Raw genomic sequence first — 23,688 nt, forward strand, 5'->3', positions numbered from 1 at the left:
CACCTCTATCACCTGACACCCGTCCCTTAAGGCTTAAGATGGTTAGGCTCCGGTTACCACTAAGAGGTGTGGGAACAGGGAGGTGCCTCAAACAAACACTGGTTTGTAATAAAATGCAATCCAATGGCTCCAATGATTTGTTTTATGGCTCCGATTTTCGTTTAAAATGTAATTGAATGCTCGGTTACCTTGTGTTTATGTCTTCTGAATATTTTTAAATCCAAATAACATAAATTTGATGTGTTTATCATTTAATTAAATTGTTTAATGATTTGGGGTGTTAACAGTGCTTTGTTGATTTTCAAATATATTTTGGTTTAATAATAATAAATGAGATTATATTGGAAGCAGCATGGTTTATCGGTTGTGTTTTGTCAAATGGCTGACCTGTAAAGTAAGATTATGAAAATTTAAAGGGACATTGTGAGGTAAAAAGGGCATGATACATTTAGTTAATAATGCCTACCTTTGTGCTTCTCAAACACCTCTATCAAATACTGGCATTCTTCTAGGATTTTCTCCTCTGCTGTTCTCTTGCCCATCCCATAATCTCTGAGGTTAGACAGGGCAAAGCGCCTCATCTCTTTCCAATTATCTCCATTTGGAAACAAAATGCCTGTGAAACACATTGAACAGTCGACTATTCTTTGCATTCAATATTAAAGTTAAGTGCATTTGCTGTTTGCTTAAAATAATCACTCATAATAAGCCTTTTAAGAAATAGGTCCTTTTTAAAATGAAGTTTTAAGGTTACTGTATGTTTAAATTACAGTGTTGTGTGTTACCATGCTGTTGGTTTATGTCATCAGCAACACGGGAAACGTATCTGCCTCCAAATTCTTCAGCATGGTCCACATTAAAGTGACCAACTTGTTACAAATAAAAAGAAAATACATCTTATTATGGGCCAGCCATCTTTGTTTGTAGAGTCATATTGTCAACCTCACTGAACTTGTTGGATTCTCAGAATCCACGACCAAATGCCTTGGTGAAATGCCGCAAGAAAGCTGGGAGATTTCCCACTTTCCAACTCGTCCGGGTGGTTTAGGAGGCATCTTGAACCTATCATAAGTGCGCAAGAGACAGGATAAGTGCGGCCGCTGTCACTGTAGTTTATTTTGGTTTGACCAGAACGGGCAGAACTCATCACGATCATCATGTTGCTGCAACGATGCATCATATATTCCGTTGCATCCATAACATCTGAAGCATCGATGAAAGATTGGAGCATGATTTGGAGACAAATAGAAGAAACGACGAAGAAGAAAGGCGTCGCGAACGACTGTGTTACTTGATTTTCAAATATATTTTGGTTTAACAACTATTACAAAGGAAGTCACCTTTCATTTTTAACATAACATGGCGTGTTGCTTGGAGACAACCAAAAGACAAATGGTTTTGTTTGATAATTGTCTTTATCTTTGACCCCTGTCCTGAGTTCATGTAGCAACTATTAGAAATCTCTTACCGCTATAGATTTAGTTCTGAGGTGTATAAGGGGGGGGGATTTTAAGTGTTAAGTACAGGGCAATAAAAAAGCCACAGTGTTACAGACATAATTATTAAGCTAAAGGTTTTCTACTCAGTTAGTAAAAAGTATGTGGTCAGCTAATTCTGAATGCACGATTTTGATTGATGGGATTGAGGCTTAGACTTTTGGTTTCGGCAGAAACTGATTAAGAACAGCAGTTCACGCATGTAATCGACAACAAAGAAATTACAAAGGAATCAGGCGAACAGGAACACACAGCACACAATAGACACAAGAAAGGGGAGAGGAAACTAATGCTCTATCATATATATTGTAGCGGGCCAGTGGGTGTGGGGTTTCCAATCCACCAAGATATACAGATAAACCGACACAACACACAAAGCAGTTTGAAGGGGTGATTTATTTACAGGGTAAATAACTTCACCAGGGTGGGGGAAAGGGTGATCCAAAGTCCGTACTCCATAATCTGTGTCCAGGGGTCGTCACCAAGAGCGTCCTCAAACAAGCGGTCCTCAAACAGCAGGTAATCAGGTAATCAATAAACTTCAAGCTCTCTCTCTTAGGCCGAGCCTCCAGGCAACACACAGATCCTGCCTGTAGCTTGCTAGCCCTAGCTCCGGCTTGTGGTAGCCTGATCTCCCTTTCAACTGCAAGCAATCCAGGTTAATGGCCTTCAGGCCGGCCTCATTAATTGGAGGAAGTCCATGTATGGCTAGGGGTGGAGCCAGCAGGTTGCCCAATGTCTCCCTTCAATCCCCACTCCCCTCACTCCTCCCTGGCGTCTGCCACACACCCTCCACCTCAGCTCTGACCGGGAGGGAGGGTCGGTCCAGCTCCCCAGAGCATCCCTCCTGGACAGGGCATCTGCTCTCCCAGGGGCTGCGTAGTCTCTGGTTGCGGCCTCGTCTACCGTTGCGGCCTCGTCTACCGCTGCGGCCTCGTCTCATGCGGCTGCGGCCTCGTCTCTTAAGGTACGGCCACACCAACCGCGTTACCCGCGTAAGACGCGTATAAAATCGGCAATTTTTCCATAGGGAACCATTGGTTTACGCGCGTATGAGCTGCGTAGATGCGTTACATGCGCTAAAGCAACATTGTAGCCGCGTTAGCCGCGTATGAGCTGCGTATATACGCACCTAACGCACCTACGCACCTACGCGCCTACGCCCGGAGTTCAAAATATGTAACTTTCAACGCTCCAACGCGTGATGCTTAGCCGCGATAGCCAATCAGCGTGGAGCTTGCCCCGACGTCACTGGCAGAGAGTAGTGACGCTTGCACAGAAGCATACATCTTTCTTTATTCTGGGTGGAAATAGTAACATAGTTACGCCATTAAATGCGTTTATGGAAACATTTTTAGCCAGAAATGTGCATTTTACTTTCATAATGTTCGCTCTGTGAATGTGAAGGATGTTTGGTTTGATAGTTATGACGAAGAGTGAACGCTCCGTTCACTTGCATGGACAGAGTCTCTGGTTGCTAAGCAACCTCAACGTCTTGGCGGACTATTTCTCTGCTGATCAACACTACGAATGCTGGAAACACACCAGACACACCATGTGAAGTTATTTAACCCGATTATTGTTATTTATATCCGAGATTATTTAATCGAACCCGATCTAAGCTCTATCATGCACCCAAACACGGCGGCGTTTGGGTTTCCTACCTCGGACTCCTAAATCCAGCGCAGCCACAGGCGCGTTAGGCGCGTTGAACCATTTTTGTGACACACAATGATCAAGCAACATTTTAGCTGCGTTACGCGCGTAAATCTTACGCGGGTTACGCGTTTGGTGTGTTCGTACCTTTACGGCTGCGGCCTTGTCTCTTACGGCTGCGGCCTTGTCTCTTACGGCTGCGGCCTCGTCTCTTGCGGCTGCGGCCTCGTCTCTTGCGGCTGCGGCCCCGTCTATTACGGCTGCGGCCTCGTCTCTTGCGGCTGCGGCCTCGTCTCTTGCGGCTGTGCCCTCGTCTCTTACGGCTGCGGCCTCGTCTCTTGCGGCTGCGGCCTCGTCTCTTGCGGCTGCGGCCTCGTCTCCTGCGGCTGCGACCTCGTCTCTTGCGGCTGTGGCCTCGTCTCTTGCGGCGGCATCTCTTGCGGCGGCGGCGGTATGGAAGAAAATAACCCTACATTTTATGGTAAACTATGATTATTATTAGGCCTGTAAAACATATAGATACTTTAATGGTGGAAGGTATCTTATCACCTCTCCCCTATAAGTTAGGTTTGACATGGCGCCAGGGAGCAAGTTCACTCTGTTCCTATCTTGGTTGTTTTTCCAAGGGTAAAGCTCACACGTATACCATCGTTCCTTATGCATAATGGTTGATGTATGTTCAAGGGTAAAGCTGTGACCTGGAAAGTATGCTATGTAGATCAACATTGTGGTTAAGTGGTCAAGGGTTGAGCTGTGACCGGGAAAAATATGCTATGTAGATCAACATTGTGGTTAATAAGTGGTCAAGGGTAAGGCTGTGAGACGGAAAATGTGCTATTCAAATCAACATTTTATGCAAGTCTGACCTCATAATATGTAAGGATTGGGTATATAAGGAGCAGGACGAGAATCATTCTGGAGTGTCTTTACAAACCTCACTCGGCTTTATCGTTGCCTGCTCACGGGTAGCAATAAAGTCTCTGTCAATACTTGATCCAGACTCTCCAATTCCTCATGTTTTTAGTTAGTTGAAGTGAATTAGATGAGTCGTCAATAGATTTCACGACAGCGGCAGCGGGACCAATCTGCTGGGGCCCTGGACGGGAAGCTGCAGCACCTGCAGCCCTGCCAACAATGACCGCTGTCAACGCTCCCTCCGGCTCCCGATTCGTGGCCAGGATCGCGTCCAACCATTGTCGCACCAACGCTTCGATGTCCTTCGTGTGGGCCTATCTATTCAACTTGGGGTAGATAGTTGCCTGCATTCTCCACCATATGTAGCGGGCCAGTGGGTGTGGGGTTTCCACTCCACCAAGACAAACAGATAAACCGACACAACACACAAAGCAGAGGGGTATTCTACAAAGCCGGTTTTATCACATAACCGGGTAAGTTAAACCAGGGTTTGCGGTAACCCTTGGTTTTCCGTTCCAAAATGAACACGGTATGTTAGTTATATAGAAACATATGCTCTGAATCAAACCTGGTCGGAGCAGGTTTTGCACAGGTTAAATTTGGAACATAACCCGGTTTTGGATATTTAAACCCGCGTTCACCGTAGATTTCATGTGTTCACAATGGCATGCCCTTTTGATGAGAGGCCTGTTGATATCGGAGCGCAAATTATTCGTGCAATTCACCGGGAGCGATTAATAAGACCACGGCTCGACATCTTGGCATATCCGGATGACTTTTTGCTGGAGAGATATAGATTCTCGCGCAAATCTTTAATATATTTAAATAGCCTTCTCCAGCCTTACATAGCCAACACTACCAATCGAGGACCTAGCCTCAGTTCACTCCAGACTATTTGTGTGAGCTTTTCTTTCTCCTCTCTCTCAGTTTGTCCTCATCTGCGATCTCGATATCTCTCTCTCTCTCTCTCTCTCTCTCTCTCTCTCTCTCTCTCTCTCTCTCTCTCTCTCTCTCTCTCTCTCTCTCAAAACTTGACTTTGCGAGCCTTGGCATCAGCAAATCTTGTTATGACATCTTTCATGTCTAATGATTTCCTGCTCAATCGAAAGAACAGCAAGGGAAGACAATGGGGTCAGAACCAGTTGCGTGGCGTGGGGATTTTTTTTGAGGAAGCCAAGTGAGGCCAAACCTTTAGAGAAAATAGTGCGTTGCAGCTTGGATGTATTTAATGCAACTACAAGAGCTATTTGAGCGCCTGGTCATTTACCAGGACTTACACACACCTGTAATATGACTGACACGACACGCTCTCTCTCTCTCTCTCTCTCTCTCTCTCTCTCTCTCTCTCTCTCTCTCTCTCTCTCTCTCTCTCTCTCTCTCTCTCTCTCTCTCTCTCTCGCTCTCTCTCTCTCTCTCTCTCTCTCTCTCGCTCGCTCTCTCGCTCTCACACACTCACGCACACACACACACACACACACACACACACACACACACCCCCAAACACACACACAGTCCTCCTAAACATCTCCTTAAATTACACATTTTATTATAAATGCAAAAATGCATTGATTCGCTGCTGTTGTGGTAGTTTGGTAAAATTAATTTTAAGTAAATAATCTAAATCTCCACCCTCCATAACTGCACTTGCTAAGTAGGCTACTCAAAATTGAGAAGGATTCAAACATGCTAATTTCGCACTATTTGTTTTGTTATTGTTTTTTCGGTGACGTTGATAATGATGCTTTGATTTGATTGGTATGAAGCCAAGGGTCGAGTGGCTACCCTTGGCAACCGCCTGACACCCTCCCGACCAATCAGAGGAGGGCAGTGTCATGACATTAGCCTCACCTGATGGGTCAATTCTTTCTTTTTTTTTCACCAAGGGATGCCAGCTCGCTTCCTCGCAGCGTTTAGTGTCGTGTTTCGTTTCGCCGCTATGGCAGCCCATCCCCGCCAGAAAACGGCATAATTTGGACGCGTATCACCTTCATTACGCCGTAAAAAACGCCGTAAAATGTAGAAAAACTGTGTATTTTACGCCGTCATGCGCAAAAAAGCGCCGCTTTTTACGCCGCAATTAAGCCTTTCAAGAGCGCGCATAAAAAGTGCCGTTTTAAACATCATACCGCACGTAAAATACGGCGCGTTTGTGCACATCACAACGGCGTAAAATACGGCGTTTCTCTAGTATGCTAATAAACTCCGCCCTTCTTTTCTCTCAGCCAATGCATTTGAAGTGTTTGAGCCCGATCGCTGACCAAGACAAGCAGACCAAATCAGTTCAGCACAGATCTGCTTTGAGGATTTCTCCTCTCATTTGGCGTTAGTTGTAGCGTCTAACTTTCATAATCCAGCAGGTTACACAATACAAATAACTCTTACACAAATACAGACAGCCTATACAGTAGGCTAATACAGCGACCACCTCAGCAAAAAGGGTGATAGGGTCCAACTGAGAACCACCACTATGAGACCCCACATTACATTTGTCCATGATCAAATCAAATAATGTTTACTTAAAGGACAGAGTTTCCTGTATTCTCATCAAGGAGAAGAGTGCATAAGGCAATCTCTGCTTCCTCGTGATCAGTATACCCTAGGCACAAAGGTTAACGTTAGATAATGCTAGGAACAAGTAGGGTGGCAAGTAGGGTGACAGTGCAAGGAATAGGGGACAGAGCTTACATGATGAAGGGGAAACAACATGATGGATTATTCCATCACACATAATGTGCGGAGCAGAGCTGAGCATTTCTGACAGCTGTACCACTATATAAAAAGTCCCTGCATTTGTCAATGCATTGGACTTCAGCTTGGGCAGCTCTTGGAGTTACACAGGTTGATTTTCCTTGCATTCGATTTCAGCTTGTGCACCTCTTGGAAGGGCACAGGTTGTTTTCCCATGCGGAGCTCTTGGAGAGAAGCAGGGGGAACTCCCATCTAGGCCTCGGATCATCATTTGTTTGTTTTATTGTTTGCTGTATCATTGATTATATGTTATGTACCATTATCACCTAAATATATGACCATTACTGTTATTATTTCAGATTACACTTTATTCTACCCAGTTTGGTCAGTTATAAGGCTTGGTTCCAGAATTCCCATCACAAATACAATATAAATACTGCTTTGTCTTCGTGTCATAATTAGTTTATTATTTGTATATTTATAATAATATTTTATTTTATATTTGAAAAGACAACCCTAAACAAAGCAACGCTAGTGGTTTGCTGCGGACTCGTTTGGTTTCCGGACGCTGACTTTCTTCCGGGTGTGTTCGGTGCAGCGCTGCATGATGAGGTCGGCAGTGGGCCGCGTCGGGACGGCCGGCATTTGGCCTTGGTCCTTCGGAGTGGACTCCTCAGGGAGCTTGGCTGTCGCCGGGTACAAAATGAAAGCACATGGCAACAAGGGAACGGGTTATTTCAGGACACGACCCCTGACGCTTTTGGTTTGAAACCAATATAGTTATAAACACACTTGTAAAGAAAAAACGGAATACATTGGTTTGATGATTCTTAAAGGCACCCAGTGCAACTTTCGAGGCTTAAAAATAAACATTCAATTTCTAGTCTTTTTTACGCGTAGTAAGTTTCAATAACTCCATACCATTACATACCGACATTCAAGCAGCAAAGATGAGACGTCGTTGTGTGGTGAGAACTGATAGAAAATCGATAACAACAACAATGCCGCCATTTTCTTTATTTTTTGTAACCTACAATAAATAAAGCAGGCTTCCAGTCAATGGAAAAATGGCTTCTCCCCACCGGCGATTGTTGTTGTTTACGATTTTCTATCAGTTCTCACCACACAACGACGTCTCATCTTTGCTCCTTGAATGTCGATATGTAATGGTATGGAGTTATTGAAACTTACTACGTGTAAAAAAGACTAAAAATTGAATGTTTATTTTTCATTGAATGTTTACATAAAGTTGCACTGGGTGCCTTTAACAATGTCTATGTTTAAATCTAGATAAAGAATTGTCTTGTCTGATTAATGCCAATGATTAATGGTGACATTTATTAGATTTATATATCATGAATGAATATACATCTGCTGTCCAGTTCACTATCTGGCAGGTGTGATAGAGGCATCGTTCAGTTTCACCTTTCCTGATGTGAGCAGTTATGGGCTGTTACAGATGCCGAGTACACCACCCGCATGAGTTGCTCTTGAAACGTTATTTCCTGGCTCGTAGCATTTATAGCGTTCCCGTATGTCTTTGTGATTGTGTCATGTCATTGGCTAGTGTTAGCTACATTAGCCTATTTAGCAAACCAGCCCGAAAACAAACAACACAACTTTATATTGTATTGTATGCACAGCAAGACCGTGCAATGCATAAATTGGTGCCGGAATAAAGTAGCAATGTAATCAAGTGTGTTAGAGCATTTAAAAATTGACCTTAAAATGACCAACGTGGTACAAATACAAAGAAAATCATTCTCTTTACGGGCGTAGCCATTTTTGTTGTCGAGTCGTACGGTCAGCTTCACTGAACTCGATATACTCTCAGAATTCCGATTGGGACCGAACAAAAGGGGGCGTGCCTTCGTGAATTGCCAGGACAGCTGGGATATTTTCCCACTTGCAACTCGTGCGAGTGGTGTATGAGGCATCTGGAACACACCATAAGACTTCCAGCCCAGACGTGATAAAATGGCGGTGTCGATCAGTAAGCCTTCTGAGGCTTCGTAACCAATCACGTTTGTTGTACGTTGTTATTCAGAGGTGCTGGAACATGTCAATATCACAATGTTTTGGAATGACTTCTTGTTAAGATACACCGTTTTATCCTCGGCCCCAAGACGACTCGATGGTCGATTGAGCCGCTTCTCCTAGCTAACGACAACTGCAACAGTGGCTACCATGGCGGTTATGGAAAAAAACTGGAGGTTTATGTTGTTAAATCGCAATTAACAGGACTATTGGTCCAGACTTAGAGAGGCCATTACAACCTTTCTGATTGTAGCAACAAAGAAAAGGAGGACAAACAGAGTCTTTGAATGTGACAAAGCAATACCGGAGACTTCTAACGGAATGATTATCTGTGTCAGAAGGGCTTGACCAGACCGGGTGTTCATACCTTGGTTTATCCTCTCCCTGAGCGGGGACTTCCTCCCCCCCTGGGTCAGGTCGCCCCTGGTGGTCTGCAGAAAGCGGCGGCTGTTCCTGCGGTAGGCATCCTGGCTGAGGCTCCGGCGTCCCCTGGTGTGGATGCTTTTTGGATTACGTATGGTTGACCTGCAACAAGGGAACACTGGGATTGAACTCCTGCGTGTGTGTTTGTGTGTGTGTGTAAAAGAGATATGAAACCTTTGCACGAGCGGTCCTTTTTCATGAAGTGAAACTTCAAGGCAATAGGAGGTTTCACAAGTTCTACCTAGCATGGTTTCATACTTACGTGAATTATCTCCAATAGACACTAATACAAATCTTCTATGGGACTATAAATAAGTGTGAATCATATTAATGAATTGAATTAATTGGGGATATCCAAAATAATCAAACTAATGCAGAAGTTTTTTCTTCAAAATACTCTCTTTGACATAAATGTTTACGATTGTTAAGCACAATTGTGTCCTTTCTATGTGTCCTTTTCTTCAAAATCCTCTCTTTGACATAAATGTTTACAATTTTTAAGCACAATTGTGTCCTTTCTATCACAAATCCAGCTCTTATAAGTATAAGTGGGGTGCCCTTTCTATCACATGCCCAGCTACTATTAGTACAAGTCGGGTGAGGAACGACCCTAACCGGCGTGGAGGTGGCCGTCTCTGGAAGCTGTTGTTCTGGGGTTCGGCCGGCTCCTTTCTTCCTGCACTCTTGAGAAACATGGAGGGGAAATGTCCTGTCTCATCTCCTTTCCTGTGGGTCACAGCAAACACACACGCATGTACGTGCGCACACACACACAAACACATGCACACACACACACACACACACACACACACACACACACACACACACACACACACACACACACACACACACACACACACACACACACACACAAACACACACACACACACACACACACACACACACACACACACACACACACACACACACACACACAAAAATACTAAATACCTTAACTAACTTAATGTGTATGAATATACTATATAGAATCAGATCATATAAGATATTTTTACAGTTGAAGTGGGCCAATTCATTATAAAATATGTGATTATAGGAATAAACAATGTCATAGCTGAAACCATGCCATTTGTTGCTTTGCTGGGAGTTTGTCCTTACCGCACTTCCCACCAGCCGTCTAGCAGCTTATGGATGACCTCCACCTCCTCATCGACCTCCAGGGAGAGCTCATCCTCCAGCTCAGCCTTGTAGGCCATGGTGGTGACGTACAGCTCCCCTGGATAAAACCAACAGGCAGGCCCCACACAACATTCACACGGCTGGTTTGAATGGAGAACCAAACCCCCTGATCCCTGCCTTAAAATACACTTTCCAATTTAATTTTGGGGCTGTCGCAAGAGCGGAGTGTCGCATCATCGCTTAATCGGAGGTGACCTGGTAAACATATCAGCCAATACGTTTTTAGAGTTGCCTAGTTCACAAGTAATGTTGATGTTTGGTGTTTGATTTCCATGTGGCAGGAGCATTTACATCCTTAACATCATTAAGATATATTTACTGCAGTAGTAGCATTGAAAGTAGATTGGATTTGATTAAAAAAAGTCTATACAGGTTTTGTGTTTGGGCCCTCCATTGTCAGAACCTGCTGCCAGGTCACTTGCCTGCGTAGTTGGGTTCGGCTTCCTCAGGCTCCTCTGGGGCGTCCAGAGGCTCAAGGTAGGAGGCTGGTACCCAGCCCAGGCTGGTATCACACTGGCAGAACCACCAGCCTGCAAACACACAAAACTTCATTCTAGTAATAAATGAAGCCATGCAGGACAGGACAACGTCAGCTGGAATGACCGGCCGTTTCTCACCATTTGTACTTTTCTCCACAATTTCCACCAGATCTCCTGTTTGCAGCGTGATCTCATGCTTGGAAGTCTTTTCAAAGTCGCCAATGACCCTGTAGGTGTCCAAAACGATGGGGCCTGTGATCTCTGTGGCGACAAATAGGAAGTCATATCACGACCAAAGTCAGAATGCCCCCATATCCTAACTATGTTAACATATGCTCCATTTGTATATTTGATGATTACTTTAGGATTAATTATTATATACATTCAAATAAGATCTGACATGCAAACAAGATAAGAGTTTTTGTAATCTAATACCAAATGTATTTTAATAGTGGGCCAGTGTTGCAACCCTAAAAGCGTGTTGACTTCACAAGCGGTCAGACACGTCGCGACACTCCATTGTAAGGGTGGAAGCTCCGCAGCAATTTCAGGCAGGGGAGGGGAGAGGGAGATGTGCCACAGAGGGGGAAAATAGAGAGCAAACAAATAGATTTGCACTACTTTCCGAAAAAAGGCAGAACATAGGTCTCCAACAGCATCTCAAGCGACTGCCCCTCAACAGTGAAAAGCAACCTCGAAAACATGTAATAGGTAAGGGTTATAGTGCAATAGGGAACTCTTTTATATGCCCTTAAGGACGATGGAAAACATGATATTTCTACGTCTTATTTTTTTTTTAAAAGTATTTCTACTCACCAGTTATCGTTCCGTTGAATTGGTCTTTGGACACATAATTGGTTTCATTTTTACTGGTCCCATTCCTGAGAGATGAGTGTGAGATAAGAGATGAGTCATTAGGCTTGTAAATCATGTCAAATGTCATCTGAAGTCAAATAAAGTTCAACTCATTATTGTCTTGGCACTATCTCAAGCTCCTCATGATGTGCATTGGTTCACACAGCAACAGCAATGATAACAAACAAGCTGACGAGACAGGGGAAATGATTCCACCAGTGAAGGGTAGCGTGAAGGTGACACTGACGGGCTCAGTGGGTTCTCATCCTCAGGCCGAACGGCGAAGAAGCTGCAGACCAGGCGACATCGGGAGATATGCGGCGGCTGGCTGATGAGGGAGCGGCAGTACTCTGCCAGGGGGCTCTGCCGGGTCTCTGCGGCCTTCTGGCTGTCCAGCCAGCTTGGTGCTAAGAACATCCAAATCACAGAAGAATGAAAAAACATACACTGAAATGGACCAATGGCAAAACGGGCATGTTCTCGATGGACATCATTTTGGTTTTTTTGTGCTTTATTTTTCTCGCCGTTTGTTACAAACGAGCCAAACTCCCTGATTAAAAACTGAGGCTCTAATTCTACAGAACTGGGGCTTCTTATTTCAAAGCAACTCTTAAATAGCAGGTGCCAGCTGGAGTTTGCTTTCAATCGGAAATGTTAAGGATATTTTGAATGACCTTGAATGCCTGATGAGGAAGTGGAATGTATGGTGAAAACACGACAAATGCAACACATGGGTTTCTGTTGTGACAACTGGGCATGACAAAAACTGCCAAGCTAAATTTCACAACAGCCTTTCGGCATTTCCTATTGTTATATTGCAAAGTTAATATTCCCCTTATTTGTTTGACTTTGGGGCAATGGATTTCAGAATGTTGATATTAGTTTGCTCAAGAAAATGAACTTTCCATATATTTTTGGTATGTTATACTTTCAATTGTAATGGAAAGTCATCCGCAAATGTTGTTTTGATACGATTTTGCCCATATTCATTGTTTGTTCCCATAGTGAAACCTCATGCACGCAGCACAAAGGTTGTAATACACTTGTAATACACAAGACTTGACAAATCTTACAGACAACCAGATTTTGTGATTCAGACAAGCAAAAAATAAATAATCAGGAAGTTAGTATTAAAATGTCAAGCATCAAGCGAAACGAGTCAGGAGAGGTATGGCGGGCAATTACGAAAGTCGAAACACTACATCAGGCTGTCGTACTCCGTGAAGTTTGACATGGTCAACAACTTGCAAACTGGAATCCCCCACAACACCTTGACCAAAAGTCTTCACATGTCCGAATGTGTCCCTTGATGTCTACCAATAGAGTGCTCTCTTGTGAACACTCAAGAGAGCACAGAAGGGTTTAATTAAGAGTTTTAATAACAAACCTATCTAGCAGCTACTTGTATGTTCAAGCGAAGGCAAACAATAAGCTTGACCTAAGGATAATAATAAGGTTGGTAATTAAATACATCACAATAGAACAGTGAGCGATCTTTCCTCCTTATCTGGCGATCCGACCCCATGGCCCCAGTGTGTTTTCTTTTTGCGGGTAAACAGTTATGGTCCTGCTGTGCAATTTAATAAAATCTTTCCACTATGTTTGAACCTAGACGCAAACAACTAAAAGGAAGTTTGAACCTAGACGCAAACAACTCATCATCATTTATTTAGACCAGTTAGTTGTAGCCAATATTGCACCTTTATGGTCAGCTTGGGTAACACTCCTTGGGTTGGCATGCCTTTGGTTTCCTTCCTCATCAGTGCAATAATTGTATCACCATTTAATACAATCAGATAAGCCTTATACTTACATGACTAGGGCACTTCATAATAGGGCGTAACAGTTACCATCCCCTTTTTGACCAGCTCTGGTTCCGGATGTAAATTTCCCATTTATTTTCATCGGCTTTTCGTAAAATCATTATATAAAGAGAATTAATCATGGAACCAAGCCAATCGTTCTTCAAGGTAGTCGTGACCATAAAACGTTTTATTCGGGGCAAAGAATTATTTGGAAAACAGAAGAAAAGGCAAGGGTACAAGACAGTGCATATTATTTTTGTGAACGAGTGAGGAACTACTCAGAACATAACGTTACTAGTATTTATAACATGTGAATTCATTCTCGTATTCCAGGGACGTATTTACTCAAAAATATGTATTCCTTGCCTTTTTTCCAACCCAAATTACAAAGAAAGCACTGCTAGTGATATATCATATAATTGTACCTATTTTTATAATATATTCTATCTCAACATATTTTCAGCCTATACAGTAGTGTTGGCTCATTCGTTCGCAAACCGGTTCGAATGAACGAGTCTTTAGGACGAACGAACCAAACCGTTTCTCTCATTCGTCTCGTTCACCATTTGATTAACCGGAAACTCGACTGAACAAACAAACAAGTTTTCGGTAGCACTAACTCCACTGAGTCTGACTGACTCAGCTGAGAACCGTGCAATGGCGTGCATTCCATGATGCGATTCACCGCTACCGGAAACTAGGCTGATTCGCGAACGACTCCTCCCAGTTCAGTCGAGTTTCCGGTGAATCGATTCACCGGCAACTCGACTGAACTGGGAGGAGTCGTTTGCGAATCGTTTGTTCGTTCAGCCTGGTTTCCGGTAGCGGTAAATCGCATCATGGAATGGACGCCATTGCACGGTTCTCAGCTGAGTCAGTCAGACTCAGTGAAGTTAGTGCTACCGGAAACTCGACTGAGCGAACGAACGAACGAACGATTCGCGAACGACTCCTCTTGGCGAACTGAATCACGCGAACTGGATCACGGAAACGAATCATTAAATCCACCACTGTACAGCTCATTTCCTCTATAGTTCTAACCACAACTCAAACTTTCACTTTCGCGGGTGCAGTAAACGCTTCCTGGTAACAGCGAGCTCCACCAATCATAGACGTTGTATCACACTTCAGGATTTATGGGTAGTGTAATGGTTTCAATGACATTGCGAATAAAACGTGTTTTTCCAAAAAAATTGATGTTGCCCCGTTTAACTTGTGGCCTCTACAGGAGCAAATACTGTCAATTCCCAATAGTGATGATGGATTTCATGATTATTTTCCTTTATTCAGTTCCCGTCAGTCAGTTCGCCGAGAAGAATCGTTCAGAATAGTTAATTCATTCGTTCGTTCAGTCGCGTTTCCGGTAGCGGGGAATCGAATCATGGAATGCACGGTTCTCAGCTGAGACAGTCAGACTCAACTCCTCCCTCGTTCAGATTCTCAAATGATCGTGCGAGTCAGTCATCAACACAACATTACAACTTTAACCAAATGCATCAGGATGGGGGGGGTGTAGTTCATTATTGGATGTTTAAAATATCAGCAAGATAACACTTGATTGAGAGAAGAATCAGGTCGGTTCGTTCAACGACCCATTACTAATTCACAATTTAACGGCGCGTTATATGTATCATTTGGATGGTTACGACATTAAGGGCCCTATCTTGCACCCAGCGCAATTTACTTCCTACATCGTTGTTAGTTTGCAACCGGCGTAAAGCTGATTTTCCCCCGCAGCAAACTCGGTCCACTACACTTGTGCCCTGATGGGCGTGTTGGTGAAAAGCAGAGGCATTTTCCGGCGCAACTGATGCATGGTGCTATTTTACTGATCGAAGTGCTGGTCTAAGTGCACTAGCAGCGCGTTTGGTGTTGCTATTTTGACATACAATGGCAGGTCGGAACCTCAACATATGCTTACACACCAGTAGGCTACACAGCACAAACATGCAAACGATTAGCCTAATTTAAATATTATGATGATGATGTGGATTGTGGAAGAAAATGTTGTCCATAGCTGCCTGAATGAACACTGTAATAGGCTATGCCATGCGTTAAAATAATAATAACAATAATTAACTCGAGCAAAGTCGGCTATATCCCAGCCTTTCAAACCAAAGAAGAACAGCTGATACAGCGGTAAGAAGTTGTACTTTAAAAACAATGCCTCTGCCGTACAGCAAACACATATTTTCGCGACACAGACAGACATCGTGTACAAGCCAATAATTTTTAGGATTGATGAGTATGTGATGAGTATGTGGGTGCACACACGCGTGTGTGCACCCACATACTCATCACATACTCATTGCATACTCATCTGTTTAAACGCAAACTAAACACGTAACGCATAATACAGTCCATGGCAATGTATATTAACAGGGGGAAACATGCATATTATGAAAACAAGTCGTTAACAATAATGTAAACAATACTGGTAAGAAACTATGGTTGTTAATGTATTGCAGCATATCATTAAATAGACCCACAGTTGCGGCAACAAGACCGCATATCATACATGTGTTAAGTATTCTTGGCCGAAATTTACATGTTGACTCAGTGTTTCCCATTGTGAATTAGGCCTATTATTTGGCCATAAACTGAGCAATTGGAAGTTTGAAATTCATGTGATCATGCCTCTGTCTCAAAGCAGACTGCAAACGCGCCGTCAAAATATCAACTCGTCAAGTTCAAATGCGCTGGCTCTTAAAGGGGACGGGATATGGAACTCTCATTTGTTTGTTTGTTGCACATTACGCCGAAAACTAACCACCGGGTTTCAGACCAACACATTTTAGAATTGCGTCGGGCGCAAGATTAATTTATACAACGGTATAATAGCATCAGCGCCAGAGATCCGCCCACAAAGCTACTTGCGTTTCGTGCTTCTCACTTGCTTTCCATGCCATTAAAATAGGACCCTCAGGCTTTTAATCAAAATCTCTATGATGAAAATTAATGGGATTTTTACTTCTGGAACCACACTGTTGCGCTCTATGTGAATTGTGTCGGGAAGTTGTAACGTGCTCTTTGTGGCTAGTGCAAACCACTTTATTTCATCCACCCCAAAATAATCCAGTGACTTCCACACTTCAATCTTCGTTTTAATGTAGATTTGCTTTTTTGATCATTAAAATAACGCATTCATGTTAATGAAATTAACTACATTAGAAGTTAAAAGGATCTGCATTGTTGCAGCACTACCTCAAGTTCTCAATGAAAGATAGACAGCTGATTTTTTTTCCTTTTCGTGATAACAGGTCCACAATCCTTCTTTCATTTCGCATGTCCAAAGTCCGGCTCCCTTACGAAAATGTATTATTTATAGCCCGCCAGCCTGCCACCGTTGCAATTTCTCTTTTCACCACATGGTGGCAGCACCATTCTGGCGCTAGCCTCATCCGCGACCCCCATGGACCTGACCCCTCCCCCCCACAGGTATGCTATTAAGGGTTAGCAATTGCATGGACGCATTCCTACATCATGGCTGCTGTAGATATATGTAATGAGCAAGCAATGTTTTTGTTACTTATAATGCTATTTAAGTTTAATCTACTATTTAATTTATGTAGTATTGACTCGGTTTCAAGTAATATGGACTGAAGATGGAGTTGAGTCAAATAGCAATATCTATTTAAGTTAACTTATTGTGTTAGTTGTCTTGACATAATTTCAAGGCAGCATGGACACTCAAATTTTTAAATTGAAACAACAAGATCGGGTTTACAGTGTATTTCTCACTTCTCGCTTGTGTGATGTGATCTGGAAATTGTCTGGAAGAGTATGTTTATTTTTTTGTGGTCAAATTGTTAGTTTCCTATTGTTCTGAGATGATGAAATTGAAGAAAAGACAATATTTTTATTTGACTTGTTGCGTTTTTTCTTGAAGAAAGTAGTCCAAGCCTTGGTCGCTTTTAACTCACTTTATTTGTTAAAGTAGGCATATTTCGGTATGGTAACTATGAAGCATAAGGGAGGGAATTGTATTTAACACGTGAGAGAGAAATACCGTGAGCTACTTCAAGCCACGGGCTTAGTCCCGTATCTCTCCGTTGGTGTACCTATCTTTCTCTGTCCTCTCCATCTGAATCACGCGCTTTTGCCCGTCAAGTGGGCGTGGCCTATGTGAAGTGGGCGTGGCCGGGATGACGTAATGGCTCCGCCATCCTCACCTGTCTAAAGGTGCTGCCATCTGTGGCTGGAGTAGTTATTGCAGCTTATTCCATGCTGCCTTGAAATTAGCTTATACAGCTTATACGTCTTCCTAGTAGCTATGTGAGGGTAATGCAGCTTGTGTGTTCGATCCTGCTTCCTAATGGCTATGTGGGGGCAGCTTATGTGCTTAAAATACGTAACAGACTGCAATTGTTGTAATACAGTTTATGTGAATTTGGTATGGTCAAAAAGTAGTCATGAAATCATACATACGTCTTCTCAAATTAACTTGGACAACTATTCCTCAATGCTTGCTCCTTGTGTGGTGTGATATACAAGTTGTGAAAGAGACTTGTCAAATTGAAGTCTATTGCAGACTACTGCATATCATATATATATCGTATATATATTTAAAGAGCCCATGCCATTAAAATCACATTTTTCCTATTGTTTGTTAAATAACATAGGTCTGAATAAGTTTGTGAGCTGTTGTAAGTTTTAAATCTATGCAGTTTGTCTGCTGAATGCAATAGGCAATGAAAGGAAAAAGGCAGAAGAAATGAGCCGATCTGGATAAGGTGACACTGTGACGTAGCGTTGTCAAATTATTATTCATGGCCCTGCCCACTTGGTTGGTTCGTAACCACCCACAATAATTCTGAAGGAGTCGTGATTGAGCTAGTGCTAAATGCTAATACGTGTACGGTAGTTGCTTAGTTCGTAGTAACAGGCTAGTTACAGAATTTTGAATGCAATGGCAGAACGACATCGAACTACATGAACTGCGACATGCTGCCTGCCGCCGGTTGCCGCGAGGCACCACCGCCGCGAAGCACCACCGCCCGGCAGCGGGCAGCCGGGCGGTGGTGCCTGATTGATGTGGAAGTGGAAGAACCAGAGACGTCGGAGAACCCGACGAAGTCCTTTGTGATTCATTATATCGTCGGGACGTGCACACAGCTTTTGGCCGTGATAATATGTATTATTTGATATAGATATCTATGTATTATATGATATTATTTAGATATAGAGCTCCAGGACTGTAACGCAAGTGTTGTACACACGTCGGACTCTCGTCTCTGGTATTTCTCCAACTAGACTCGTAGTGGGGGTTATCTCAGCCATGGTTGAGAATGGATTGGGGGAAAGGAACTTTGGCTTTGACTCCCTGAAGTCATGAACCACGACATGGAGGAGAAAGGGATTGTTGACCGCGGTCGTCTCCCGCCGGAGCCTCGCTGCCGATGGACCACCGCCTCGGCTTCAGGAGGCGGTGATTAGCGCTGACCGCTGCCGAGGCGGCGGGAAGCAGGGCTCAAGCGGGATACATTCGCGGCCAACAATCCCTTTCTCCTCCATGTCGTGGTTCATGTAGCCTACTTCAGGGAGTCAAAGCCAAAGTTCCTTTCCCCCAATTCATTCTCAACCATGGCTGAGATAACCCCCACTACGAGTCTCGTTGTAGAAATACCAGAGACGAGAGTCCGACGTGTTATGCGCCATCACACCAACAGCAGAACGGTTATCCAAATAACAAGGAAGTGTACAACACTTGCGTTACAGTCCTGGAGCTCTATATCTAAATAATATCATATAATACATAGATATCTATATCAAATAATACATATTATCACGGCCAAAAGCTGTGTGCGCGTCCAGACGATATAATGAATCACAAAGGACTTAATCGGGTTCTCCGACGTCTATGGTTCTTCCACTTCCACATCAATCTGAAGTAGACGCGGTCGTTTGAGATTGATAATAACCTATCGTCTGGAGGCTCACACAGCTTTTGGCCGTGATAATATATATTATATATTATATGATATAGATATCTATGTATATTAATATGGGTTTCTAAGAGCCATTGCGATACATCCACCGTAAACAGAGCGCATGGTACCGTGGCTACAAGCTGCTCAGGGCCAGGTGATAATATATATTATATATTATATGATATAGATATCTATGTATAATATGGGTTTCTACGAGCCATTGCGATACATCCACCGTAAACAGAGCGCATGGTACTGTCAGTGGCTACAAGCTGCTTAGGGCCACACCCCCACCCCCCTCCTTGACCTGCCTTGACACGCCCACCGTATACAGAGCGCATGGTACTGTGGCTACAAGCTGCTCAGGGCCACACCCCCACCCCCTCCTTGACCTGCCTTGACACGCCCACCGAAACAGCGCGTTTGGGGGAAGCTCAATGTGCGACTGTTTCGGAGTGACTGTAACTCTGCACCACGGCTGAATTTCGGGGACGTCTTTGAATACTGTGTTTGTGGCCCACTAATACCTATATTAAAGCATCCATAAATAGAATGGCATGGGATCTTTAATAAAAATTATGAAATGCAATTAATTTGCCTGTGACTTTATTATGGTCCAAAGATATGCGGGAGAGGCATTCGGCCCTCGAGGTATTTACATTTTTTAAACATGGCCCCCTTTGAAAAAAGTTTGGACACCCTTGACCTAGAATCTGAGCATCACACATAGCACTTCAGAATTTCCTGACCCTCCTTCCCGACAGCCTACGAACTTGCAGAATGTTTTGAAAGGCAGAAGATTGGTCGGCGACACCCTTTTAGTGTTGTCTACCGGCCAAGACACGGAACGAATGCATGGTCCTGCGATTGCCTAATCTGACACGTTGACTATTGGCCACCATCATGAAAGAGAAATGTTACGTTTAGTCTGATCTTGGACTGTTGGCCGCTTCCTACCTGGTAATGTCGGGATGGTTCTGTCTTTCTTCTCGATCGCCCCTGACTCAATGGGAAACATCTCTTTCAGCGTTTTCTATGAACCAGAAAGATGTTCAACAACAAGCATAGATTTAGCCTATTTTGTGGGTCAAATTTGCTGAAAGAAATTCATAAAAAAAAACTGTACAGACCAACCATGATAATCTACATGGTTACAGTTACAGTTGAGTTAAGCTTCATTTGGCTAGAGGTTACGGTATATTTCTATCGGGGGGGGAACTCACATGAAAAGTGTGAACCTCGGGGTACCGGCGGTAGATGAGTTTCTCAGAGAGGTCACTCCACTTCACCATCAGCATGTACACCTGCTCATTGCAGGGCGAAACAAGTGCAATCTGACACAGCAATCATCACACAGTACAGCTAAATGTTTTAAGTGAATACTTAGACCTGTCCTTCATTCGTGAAAGACATTCAAAGGCGTGTGTCAATGCTGGAATATACGGTAGGCCTCAAGTACATAAAAACAAAAAACACAAAAACTCAAACCGACCTAAAAGTAATTTTACAACAAAAAGCATTAAGCAGTTGGTCTCAAGAGGACAGTTGCTCATCTGACATTAACAAATGAATAAAAAGAAAGTATTTAGTAATAAGCAGCCTTCACTAGGTAAACAGTAAAGTGTATCTTAAACCCATAGTGGCTGCGTAAGAAGGATCCAGGTCTTACAAAGTGCTGGCTGGGAAACAGACGCTTCTCGTATCCCAGCAGCTCCACATGGCGGACGTAGATCTGCTCCATGCTGCTCAGGGCCAAACTGCATCTCTTCTGGGAGGGATCTGGGGACCGACAAGCTTATATAGCATCCAGATTGTGTGTGTGTGTGTGTGTGTGTGTGTGTGTGTGTGTGTGTGTGTGTGTGTGTGTGTGTGTGTGTGTGTGTGTGTGTGTGTGTGTGTGCGTGCGTGCGTGCGTGCGTGCGTGCGTGTGTGTGTGTGTGTGGCAATAAGCTTACCACAATGGTCACCTCCTCTTTAGCAGTCTTTGAAACTATCCTAATGCAAGCACACATTTGTGAAAAGAGGAAGTGTGACTGTGACTGGGAAATACCAAAAGATAAAGAGTGGAATCATTCCTTACGTCCAAGAGAGCATTTCTGATATTTCAGAGGATCTTTTAATGATTTGCCAATGTAGAGATAACAAGCAAAGATGACAAATGAAAAAGCTACATTTTACAAAAAATAAAATGCATCAATAAATGAGAGAAACCACAACCAGAGAAGGGGAAGTGACTCTCTCTCTTTCCATCTCCCCCACCCTCACCCAAACATAAATAGTAACAACGAATCTCCCCAAGACAAACAGATGCAGACAGAAACAAACACAAACACAAACACAAACACACACACACACACACACACACACACACACACACACACACACACACACACACACACACACACTATTGGGTTGAGGTCAATTAGATCTCGTTATTGTTATTTTAGTGTTTTAAATGTTAAGAGCAACTAAGGAAGTGACATCCACCATCAGTGTAATTGTCGCAGAAGGTGACTAGGGCGGGACAGTACATTAATTGCAAAGACAGTTGATCCCCCCCAGATCCCGAACAATGGACTCTGACTAGAGCCGTTATTCCCTGCCCCTAGGGGCACTGTGGGTTGGGGTGTATGTTGTGTTTTTTCTTGTACACAGTAGAAGAGGGACCAGGAACTGAACGATCATCGCTGACCTAGCTACGCCAGGAAGGACCTCTTGGAAGTTCTTCAGTTCCCGACAACGCCTGTGAGAAAGGTACGTATCTTAGCCTTACGTCTGGTTCCAATAACGTCACCCAACACTGAAGCATTGCTTTGTTTATCTTTTCCGTCTAGAAGTTGTCTCGTACAACGACGTAATCGGAGTCTGTCTTTATCATCCAACTCTATACAGCAGTAGTAGACTAGTGTGCATGCCCGGGACTCCAGCTAACCCTGCCCCCGGTACCGACGTCCATCCGGTTACTACAAAATGAAGGCATTCCTTACACTATTATTCCATAATACCACATCTCCCTTTCTTTGAGAACAAAGGGTGGACTACCTTTGTCTCTGCAGGTCTGAAGGGGTTTATCATGCCCTTTTGCTGGAAGACCTGTCCCTGATCTGTCCCTGTTTCAACCATAATGGGAACTATTACTTTAGCAGGCTGTGTTCTCAAAACTTAAACTCTGAGGTTTCAGGTAAACAGTAGAGCAGAGCAATTTAACAATCACATTTCACTCTCTTTTTCTTTCTTTTTTTAGTGTAGAAAACAAACCAATAAATCACCAATCAAGTCTCTGCGGCTTTCTCACCTCTCTCCCACACCTGGTCCGCACATTCTCTGTGCCGGGGCCCTCTCTGCTGGGTGATGTTGTCACTGGTGGAGCTGGTTCTGGTGCAGATTAATCTTTTTCCATCAGCGTTGTCTACCCCACTGTTGTGCTGCAGTGGCACCAAGTAATGCTGGTTCCTCCTCAGTGTGCCCTGAGGCACCTGGACGATATAAGAGCGAGCGGTGTTGTGTGTAGATAGCACTGTGCCCTGGACTCGTGCATCGGTGACCCACACATCCTCCCCAGGTACGGGTGTCTCCAGGTTTCTCGCTCAGTGTCTCTTGTCGAAGGATCTTGCGTCGTTCCTCCCCTTCTCCCTTTCTTTGGCCTCCAGCGCATTGTAGTCAGGCAAAACTGGATTCAGCAAAGTTGGAGGGGAACGAACTGTAGTGCGGAGGCGGCGCCCCATCAACAGCTCGGCTGGGCTATAGCCGTTCTGTAGAGGGGTTGCTCTGTATGCCAGCAATGAAAGATATGGGTCTGATGCCTTTGTTATCATGTTTTTCACGGTTTGTACAGCGCGTTTCGCCTCCCCATTGCTCTGAGGAAACTTGGGGCTGCTTGTGATGTGCACAAAGCCATACTCTGCTGCAAAGGCTTTAAAGTGGCTACCTGAGAACTGGGGCCCATTGTAACTTTTTAGAAATTCACCAATTCCATGACGAGAAAACATGAATTTCATGTGCACCACCACTTCTGTGGTCCTTGTTGGTGACAGCAGCGTAACTTCCACATAACTTAAGAAATAATCTACTACCAGTGGATAGGTCTTGCCTTTCAGCGTGAAAAGGTCAGCTCCCAAAGTTTGCCAAGGCCTGTCTGGCATCTCTGTTGGCATCAGCGGCTCTTTGACGTTCCTTCTCTCTTGAATGCAGGTCCTACATTTCAGCA

General features: G+C 43.8%; 1 protein-coding gene across 1 annotated transcript; it reads right to left on the reverse strand.

Moving 5' to 3' along the window:
- Positions 1-7,102: 7,102 nt before the first annotated feature.
- Positions 7,103-21,260, reverse strand: ncf1 (neutrophil cytosolic factor 1). The gene is made up of 11 exons (XM_030360536.1): positions 21,151-21,260; positions 20,705-20,785; positions 20,439-20,514; positions 11,994-12,153; positions 11,708-11,772; positions 11,030-11,152; positions 10,835-10,942; positions 10,332-10,449; positions 9,831-9,941; positions 9,160-9,317; positions 7,103-7,441 (listed from the first exon to the last, which is right to left on the reverse strand). The coding sequence occupies exons 1-11, from the start codon at positions 21,220-21,222 to the stop codon at positions 7,287-7,289; spliced, it is 1,227 nt and encodes a 408-aa protein (XP_030216396.1). The 5' UTR covers positions 21,223-21,260; the 3' UTR covers positions 7,103-7,286.
- Positions 21,261-23,688: the final 2,428 nt, after the last annotated feature.

The sequence above is a fragment of the Gadus morhua genome, chromosome 7 (genome assembly GCF_902167405.1).
Source record: "Gadus morhua chromosome 7, gadMor3.0, whole genome shotgun sequence".
NCBI lineage: Eukaryota > Metazoa > Chordata > Actinopteri > Gadiformes > Gadidae > Gadus > Gadus morhua.